Source organism: Pseudophryne corroboree, chromosome 8, assembly GCF_028390025.1.
Source record: "Pseudophryne corroboree isolate aPseCor3 chromosome 8, aPseCor3.hap2, whole genome shotgun sequence".
Lineage (NCBI taxonomy): Eukaryota > Metazoa > Chordata > Amphibia > Anura > Myobatrachidae > Pseudophryne > Pseudophryne corroboree.
In genome coordinates, this window is record NC_086451.1 from 214,044,282 (window position 1) to 214,054,659 (window position 10,378).

A 10,378-nucleotide genomic window follows, 5' to 3' on the forward strand; every position below is an offset into this window, starting at 1 on the left:
TTTAAATAAAAAAATGCCTTTTTCTTTTCCTTGGGAGCTTAATTCCACTTTACACTGACCCTGCCCACATACCCAAACACACACAAACATGCAATGCAGTGCATGCAATATGTAAGAGAGGTGAAGACCAGCAACACAAGAAATAAGCACTGCCCAGCTCAAGTCCAAAGTTCTGAGTAAGAATTCAGAATTTCCATATGCAAAGTGGTATTTTAGGCTGTGTTCCTTTCTTCGGTGTATGGTGCATTTCACCTGTATATGCTTGAGCATAATACCTGTTAATCTTATACATATCTTTTTATTTATTTAGATTGCCCGTGAGCTGCACCAGTTTACATTTGACCTGTTTGTGAAGGCACAGATGGTCAGCGTGGATTTCCCTGAAATGATGTCTGAAATAATTTCTGTCCAGGTCCCCAAGATCCTGTCTGGTAGAGTCAAGCCCCTCTACTTCCACAGTTCATAAGAGGCCCCAGTAGGCCATTTCCTTTACCCCTGCAGTGTGCCTTAAGGGTCACCGTGTACAGATATGCAAAATGGACTCCACCTCCAGCCTTCGCCATGCCATGCCAGAAAGGCATGACCACTACATCTGTCGTCATGAGAGCAACATCCTACATGTGTGCTACAGTATGTCACTGACCCACGGATCACAAGAGGACAAATCTGAGTATCAGTTACAGACTACACATGTAGTATAAATTGTTAACTTTGGGGAAATATGAGAATCACAAATTTAGCTCTGTGCATATGAAAATCTATTTGTCATACATGGCAGTTTATACGTCAGTATATATACAGAGTAATAGGCAGTGCAGCCGAATGGCAGAATTCCTATTTTTTATATACAAAACTCTACACTAAAAGCACTTATTCTCCTGGCTTCAAACCACGGGCAAAATGGCAAGGCCTACTTTATCCTTGCCCATTTCCTCTGATAGATTCAGTGGTGATTATGTGCTCTTGTTTTCCAGCCAGGAGACGTCAGGGCTACATCACAAGCCAAAGGGGTGATTGATTACTTCAGCCTGCATTGAAACAACACTCTGATATATGACCCTCTGATTGAGAACCACAGCTGTACTTATAGTTCTGCCTGATGGTGAAGGGAATAAGGAGAGGGGAATTATTCCGATGATACACATAACTGCTTTAGGAATAAAATCTGCACCATTTCAGTTGCAGCCCCCATAAGAGAACAGTTTAATGCATAGGTTCTTCTCTACATTTGCTAGATTCGAAAGACCCAGACAGAAAGGTGATTAAAACCATCAACATTTTACTTGCCCCTCTTGCAGGAAAAGGGATATATTTTATTTTTTCAGTATATTAGCTTCATCATATCTTTCAGTACACATATATCTCCTAAAATGTATATTTCGGAATAATTAATCACATGGTTTAGATACACCACATCTAAATGAGTATTGCGCTTAATAGATGTTTATAAGCATTTTTAAACAAAAGTTTGCGTTTATCTTTTCCTATCCATCAGTCATCCTTTTGCAGATTCTGGTAACAATGCTCTCAGCAACAAGAAAAGATTTCCATGTGAATACTGTTGCACCTTACTTACCCCTAGACACAAACAAGCCTAGACCCTGTACTTACCGAGGAGCCGGTTATGTGGTTACCGTCCTAAATTAATATTTCAAAGGGCAGGGAAAAAGATAAACAGTAAGCCCAACATTTCACACAATCAATCATTCATAACAAAATCCTGTATTTATTTGATGAAAATAAAGTAGATATATGAATAGGAAACATATATAGTTAATACAATTTCTAGTATAGTTATAATAATATGGATCTTTTGTTGGTTCCAGTACACATGGACAAATTGTCTCTCTGCCATAACCAAAAAGTAATCTCGTCACTCAAGCTTAGAAATAAAGACAAATATACATTGAACCTATGTAAGGGCAGTGTGTAGCATTCACAAATGTATGTAAAACACTTCCCATACAATGACCTGCCCATGCCTTGTACACTATACACTATTTATACATTGAATTACAATACAGTACAAATAGTATTATTTCATGGGATGAGCAACCTGTTTTTTTGTCCAATATTTGACATCTGGTAATGATATTTAAATGTATTTTAATCTATTTGTAGTTTATTTAAACCCTTTAAAGGAGAAGCAATTGTTACCGTGTAAAGATGCAATTCTGACAATCTTAGCAGATAATTCAATTAGCGCCAGTTGCTGTAAGGTGCCGACATTCCGACCAGCCCTGGTTCCCCTCAGCTATCTCCAATGAACATTTTCCCCTGTGCCTCATAGAGGAGCGCAGGAAATGCGTGATGTCTTGTTACAATGATGCGCTGTCATGTGTGCAGCCAAACAGAGACACCACATATCAACAAGAATTGTATTGCCCCCTAAGGGCCTTATTTAGAGTTTGACACAGACTAAGCAGGAAAATGCGTCCACAAAAAAAGTTGCATTTTGTGATCTATTCAGAATCTGCCTCAGTCACAACAAGTGGTAGCTTCATGTACCCGGGTCTGATGAGGCTGGAGTAAGACAGCATGCTCCCACTGTGCAAACTGAAAATGATAAAAATCGCAGTACACAATGGACACAAAATAAAGTTAATGGGGAAATAGAGCAGATAAGAATTACCCAAGTGGATTGGAACCCCTGGAATATGAACTGTATCAAAATTTTTCTAATGACAACACTTAAAAATATATGTGCACGCTTTCCTTTCCCTAAGCGAGTAGTATTTGTGCTATACAAGCGTGCACTGCAGTGTGCAGTCAGTATAAAAGCACTGTTGCAGAAGTCTTAGTGAGTTTGCATATATGGTTGTGTCTTCAAATGTGTGACTTAGAGCAGGGTTATAGCACCCGTAACTCGGAGCCCTCCAGGATTTGCCACTTTTCACCAACCATTGTAGTTGAAATTCATGACTACACATCCTAACTGTTCTTTGGCCATGTTTTCATGCCCACTGCCCGCGTCTGTTCTGCAGGCCTATTCCCACCAATCAAGGTCCTTAGATGTATCCAGTGTGAAAAGATGCACATAAGCCCTAAAGGCAGATGCAACTTGCAGCAAAAAAAACACAAATGTTTATATCTACCTCTAAATAAGACCTTAGAGGGTCTAGGTGCATCAAGCTTTGGAGAGAGATAAAGAGGAGTAGTTGCCTAATGTAACAAATCAGCGTCTACAGCCGGGTACAAACTACCCTATAAAGTGTGCTGATCTGATATACTCTCCAATCATACTAAGCAATTTCTTGCTCAATGTGTACTTTCTTTTGATCTCCAAAACAGGACTGGGATGTCAGGAACAATATAGCGTGTGCAGCATCCTCCTAATCTGACCACTGCATGAGCATTTAAAGCCGTTTATTGGATAACACTCCTGCATACACAATCCAATTATTGGGCTGATCGGCTTGGTAATTGTATAGTGTGTACCTGGCTTCACTGTCATTCAAAAACCTGTGGTCCTAATTCACCGGTGCATGCAAATCATTCTCGGCTGTGATTTCTCATAGATTAGCAAGTGTGAAAATCTGCAAATATCAGCATGATCAGTCTTCTGGTGTACTTCTGCGTGATGGACTGAGCAAACCCTGTGATGCCCACATTGCATATCTGAGCAATACTCAGCTGCACTGGTGGATCACTCCACCATCGACACATCATCGGTCACAACTTCGACTCCTCAAACAGTCCCTGCCTGGCGCAGAGCCTCCCTTGTAATTTTCTCAAAATATGTCCACTGTGGCTGCAGTACTGCAAGAATATTGCATCAGCATGCTGAAACACACCCATGACACTCCCCTAACACGCCCAGGACACTTCCTCTTTATACAATCACTTTAGGTCACCTCCCAGTCTCCAACCTGAAACGCCCATGGATCGCAGATGCCATCTCAAGTTATATCAGTGTCATATGCATATGCCATCCCACACATTAGTTTGCGCGTGCGCAGTAAGGGACTAATTCAGATCTGATCGCTGTTGTGCAAATGCACAAGGCGGCCGATTATCGATCGACTGTGCATGCGTACAGATCCTAGAGCGCACGCGTGAGTCCAAACTGTAAAAATAAATGTTTTTTTTATCGCTAGGTGTACGCAAGTTGATTGACAGGAAGCCGGCATTTGGGGGTGGTAACTGGCCATTTTCTGGGAGTGTCAAGAAAAACACAGGCGTGGCCAAGTGTTTTCAGGGAGGGTGTGTGGCGTCAGCTCCGTCCCTGATCATCCTGATACTATTGCACAGACTGGAAAAAAATCAATCAATGGTGAGTGAGTTGTGAACAGATTTGCAGTTGACCGTCGTTCGCAGGGATTTTCACTAGGGCATACACAGACTTGCACGGGGCGGGTTTGCACTCTGTGTGGCCAGCGGCTGTCTGATCACTCCTCTGCAAATTTGCAGAGGAGTGATCAGGTCTGAATTAGGCCCTAAAGGTGCATACACACGGAGAGATTTTGACTATGAGAGATTTTGACTGAGCGATTTCCCTTGAACTGGCAGTAGGAGATTTTGACTAACTTTATCAGAGATTTTGACTAACTTTTCCAGCGATTTTGGCTATGGGCGATTTTGGCTAACTCATTCAAGCAAGGGGATGCTTCTTCTTTTCCAGCGACCTAGCAAAAATTGACTTGCCTGCACAGTCTATTTTTAGCAGCGATAGCGACCTGGCGGGGACGCGCATTGCTATCGCTGGCTGTGTACTCATGGAGAGATATGCACTAACTTTCTGAGCGATTTTGACTATATAGTCAAAATCGCTCAGTTATATCGCTCCGTGTGTATGCACCTTAAGTCTTTCCTAGAGATTTCAAACATTCACAGTAGTAAATATTTGTGCAACTGCACAAACATCAGCACTGCTTTGCGTAACTTCTCCACTTTATCCCTCTCCCAGGCTTGATACATCGCCCTCTTTGTGTGCAACTCATCATTTAGCACCACTGTTCACAGTGAAAATAAACTAAAGAATTTAATTAATTAGTTTGATCCATGCCCCTCCTTACCCATTACGTTAGAATGGTATTCTCTCTTGACATAGATGGTTCTGGTCTAGCCATACACATAAATACAGTCAATCACAAAACAAAGCGGTTACTACTGCTGCCATGAATCCAAAGTCTTAAGCTGAGAACACACTAGACGATATGTTGCTAGTGATTACATGCAGAATGCCATGTGCACAACACACACACACCCCGCCGGACACAGCATCGGGAAGAGTGTATGCACTTGCCGCATGCTGGGTCCAGTCAGCGATGTCTGGCTGGGTACATAGTGTGTACCCAGCTTTAGACTATGCATCCACATTACTGTATATATACAATAAGGGCATACGTCGCTGTTACTCATTGCACTTATAACAGTTGTGCTTTTATATCCAGCCATTTTATTGCGTATACATCTCAACTTTTTTACTGACTTTACAAATAAAGAGACATTGTAGCTAAAGAACATATTGGAAATAAATATATATTTAAACGTTCCCATACATTAACAAATAATATATTTATAAATTATAGATATTTTTATTCAATAGATGGATAGCCATTTATATTTTGACCTGTTTTTGTTGGTAAATGTTGTTGGATTTAAGGATGGCAAGAAATGCCACCAAAAATGCAAAATGCACTAAATTCTGACCCCTGTTCTATAGTTCATCCTGCCATTTGATAATCTCTTAGTAGGCATTTCCCAGCAGTTTTGAGCCAAATAAACAGATACTATGTATTTTTGTACTGCAGTTTTGCAATAAGCAGCAGGCTGAATGACAGCGTTCTTTAATTCATTGCAACCCCTTTAAACATTTACTAAGAAAAGCACACAATTAACTGAAGCTAAAAGCATATGAATGGCTGTGAATGGGGAAGGGCTAACCTGCTCTTATTTCCAAGAGTGATTGCTTAGGATGACATTTTGCAGAAAGAGCAGAATTCCACAGCAGACACAACAGTCACTGAACAGATAAGAGAAGTGCAGTCTGAACTAGACAAGTGATGTCTGTGGCTTGTGTAAGCTATTCCTTATTCAGAGCCAGTCATAGGTCAATCAGATGGGCTGCAATTAACAGGCTGAGTGCCAGTATATGGTGCTGTGCTGCTGTGTGTTACAAATGCACCAGTTTATTTTGGGCTGTGACCTGTTTCATTGCTAAACATTGATCAGTCCATATTGTAATGTATCTGTAAGGTTACTTTTATTATCAGTATGTAAGTGCTAGCAGTTCTGAGCGACCATCCCAAAGAGTATATAAACTCTTTATAAAGCTACCACTGAGTATATAAAATGGGATTCAAAGAACAAGCCCGAATCTCAGAAATTAATCATTCGTGGTTTTTGTGTTTGAACATTTTTGTGCTTTTGCTGTTTAATATGCATCTGGTTGCACTGACATCTGTACCAATGCCATTAACTGTGCAGTACTGTGGAAGTTATTTCACATGATGCAGTGCTCAGGGTCGGCTTCCTTGTGTCAAAACTTGCAAAACAAAAGGGCATTCAGTGTGTTGACAGCCAACCAATTCGCACATCCACATGTCATGCTGACCACTGTAATTATGTCAAGGCAATGGTAGTTTTTATTGCATGTAATAAAAATCAAAGAAGAAAAAAAAAACACGTACATGATATAACTTACAAAATACTTCCCTGTCTGAGCCCATTGTAAATAACAATATAATTACACATAAGTGCTAATTCCGCTATAACATATATATATATATATATATATATATATATATACATAGATATAGACATACAAGTTCCAAGCTATAAGCACTTCACCTTTAAGTCCATCAACAGGGGTGCCTTGTACTATTCCAGCCCAAACGACTGAGTCCATTTCAAGAGTAGGGCACTCACTAATCCACAAGACATATAATCGAGATCTCTTCAGGATAATGGCGTTTGGCATCCTGGAAGTTGGAATGCCTACGCCAGAATCCTGACACTGCTCCGAATGCTGGCGCCGGCATTCCAACATGGATCAAAATGCCAGTGCCGGGATCCTGAACAACGGAATCCCTATCGACCTCTGCCAGGAATCCTGATTGGTAAGCTACACGGGAGTGGGGGGGAGGTGGCATAGGTTTAGGCTGCGGGATGAGAGCTAGGGTTAGGCTGCAGGGAAGGGAGGGATTGGGTTAGGCCCTGGTGAGGAGGGGTTAGGTTTGGGCACCACCCGTGAGGGTTAGGGTTAGGCTGTGGGGGGGGGGGGGGGGGGATTAACATACTTACCCTGCCCCAGTCGACAGTCTGCTTCGGGATGCCGGTGTTGGTAATATGACCGTCGGCATCCCATCTGCCGGGATATCGTATGTACTGTATCCCATATAATCACTTTAATATTTTTATCCTTTAAAGATTTCTAGGTCATTAAAAATAGCGGACTTTTGTTATTCATTGCTTGTTCCTGAAAATGTCCATTTTGATTATTAGCAAGGGCATTTCCAGGCCAATTGCAAAATTTGGGTCCACACTCTGCTGTAAGAACAGCAGAGCAAGGCACCTCCATTGAGCATGCATGATCTGGTACAGGGCTGGTCAGAAGAATCTATTTCTAGAACAGACTAGGACCTCAGACAGTGTTTGTACATTCGGGAGTGGGGACCTTCATCTTCAGGCCCCACTACCGCTCGATTTACTACAACAGCATTAGTTCTAATACTGTGCACAATACAGTCTCTCTAATTCTGCCTATATAATACAGTTCTTAGTATATATGATTATCCTATGTGCTTTATAAGCTAAAATTTATGCAAAGGAAATTTATAAAATAAAATGAAAAAAAAAAATTCTTAGTTATACAGGTGCAACATGAACCGTGGACACTATCCACTTGTTAGTTTGGTTATCTTGCATCCCTTAACTTTGAGGATGAGTTTTCCATATTTCATTCTCTTGTCCTCTTCTTTTCGAACTCTACCCACGTCAACATGTTTTTAGAGGTGCCTAGATAATTAACAAGTACTGCAAAAAAAGTGCATAATAAATAATTTCCATAAGCTTGTAATGATAAGTATTGCAGAGCAGCAAAGTATGTCGAGGCTGTATCCATGTGATGTGGTTGAGAACATCAGCAGCAAAGTGTCCCTGGGAGTTATTTTTAAATATTGCCAACTTTGTAAGCCTATGAGCCATTGTGATAAATATGTATTGTTTGCTTGTTCTTATGTGAAGATATCCTTATGAGGTTCCCTGTTCTACACAGGATGAGGGAACCCCTAAATGAGGTCGTTTATAATGTTTTTAAATGCAATATGACAATAACACTTAGTACAGGAATTTAATCATTAGTAGATGTGGCTTTACTAAAGCAGATTTTGTTTTTCACTAGTTCTAGCTAAACATGTTACATTCATCTTACACCAAACGAGTGTTTTACTGTGTCACTCTGACCTGGAAATAACTTTCCCAAACATTGACCTGTGTTGCAGCCTGAGCTGCGGTTGCCTCACAAAGAGGCCTGGCTGGGTAATGTAAGCACATGGAGGTGGTCAAGTAGAAGTTGTGAGTGGCAACTATCTGCCCAGGTCAAAATAATGCTCTGAATATTCCTAAAGCAGTTCAGAGGTAAGCCATAACCTTTTACTTCAGCATATCTCAGATCACAGTGCCAAAGTACCACCAAAGGTGTGTGTGTGTGTGTGTGTGTGTGTGTGTGTGTGTGTGTGTGTGTATGTATGTATATATATATATATATATATATATATATATATACACACACACACAAACACACACACACACACACACACACACACACACACACACACACACAGACAGGTGTGTTATGTATATATATAACTTACAAGATAAGATGTCAGCAGCAACTTATTATGTATCAGCTAGCTACTTGCTGTTGGCCGCTTGCCTGAGAGCTGTGTCTCCCCTATTCCTTATAGCCAGCTCTGAGAAATTTCTTATGACTGAAGATTCATTTACATGATTGCACGATACCTACCTGTGTTACATAGTATACTTAGCTTTTTATCTACCTGGCATTATACCCCATGCATTTTTTATGGGGGTCTTTTAAAACTACCTATTGCAGCTGTATCCCCTGCCTGAGATGCTTAGTACTACAGCAACGCAGAGGAACAATACCCAATTGTCAGGTAACCTAATTCCTGTAGTGACTAGTCTGATTTACACACTACAGTAAGGATTAAGTTCTGTACACAATGTATAGGCATTGAGCTTGATTCTTAAAGGTCACCGAAACAGAGCAGTGCCTTAACCCAGCTGCTAGAGGAGTCCTTTGGACATTGGAGACTTACTGGCTGCAGACTGAACAAGCATCAAGCATGACACTCTACCTGTTGCATTGTATTTGTAACTACTGCAGACGATACAACAGCCATTACAAAGCTAATATTGTAAGGATATTCTCTCTATAGCTTGGTACCTGGTCTCCAGGGAATAAGGACTGACAGATCTGGTGCTGCAGATGCCTGTTGCCACAAGGCCTTTCCTTCTATACACTATTCTGCTGCTGAGATTTGTAGTTCCCTCTGGCAGTAATAGGTTTTAAACAATTCTTAGTGCTGTTAGTATATACAGTAGGTCCTGGGGAATATTGGCTGCTTTATCTTCTAATAATTCTTAGGTGAAAAGAAAACGTAAAAATATCAGTTTTTATTAATTTTTAAAATGCTATTGCTGTCATTTTTTTTAAAGTATGTATATGAATTGTATGTGTATGTGTAAACATATATGGATTGTTATATCTCAGTGTCTTGTAGAAACAAAACTGCATCTTTTCTTTCTATGATTTGGCTGAACTTATAAAGTTGAATGTGATTTCTGTTCTGGTCTGGAAATTTTTTGTACATTCACATAGTGACTCAGGAGGCACTTAACCTGCTGGGGATTGAGAATGATTCCATGTGGTCAGGGTGACCTACCTTTTCGCAGAAAAGCAATTAGATAGTGAATATACATGGTGAAATGTGTGGGAGGACTTATATACATATAAGAGATCTTCAATTAGAAAACTACCAAGGCTGTAGACTATATTTACCTAGACCCAGCAAGAAAACAGCAACATATCACAGATATAAAGCGGGAATTTACTTTTTCATGGTAAATTAAAATATTCAAACAAGTTACTAGTGAGTCACATGAAGCCTGGATGCACCTCTGACACAATGACTGGCCTGTCCTTGTAACCAATACACCAGGTCCTCTGGCTCCACTGGAAAGATCATTTATTAATGGCTGAGTAGTTTTTGACAGCAGTGAATAATTATATAGTGATGAGAGAGATGGGAGTTTAGCTAATTTTAGCAATAGTAGTTTCCTATGATTTAGAAAACCAAACAGAGAAGATCCAGCAGCCATTGTGTGGCCGGAAAGCATGTTCAGGAGAATA

General features: G+C 40.4%; 1 protein-coding gene across 1 annotated transcript in view; it reads left to right on the forward strand.

Moving 5' to 3' along the window:
• The window catches only part of AR (androgen receptor), a 755,291-nt gene extending 745,480 nt beyond the window's left edge, over nucleotides 1-9,811 (forward strand). The window contains exon 8 of the mRNA XM_063937072.1: nucleotides 311-9,811. Within this exon, the coding sequence (XP_063793142.1) occupies nucleotides 311-466 (156 nt within the window). The 3' untranslated portion in view covers nucleotides 467-9,811. The remainder of the gene's footprint in view (nucleotides 1-310) is intronic.
• Nucleotides 9,812-10,378: the final 567 nt, after the last annotated feature.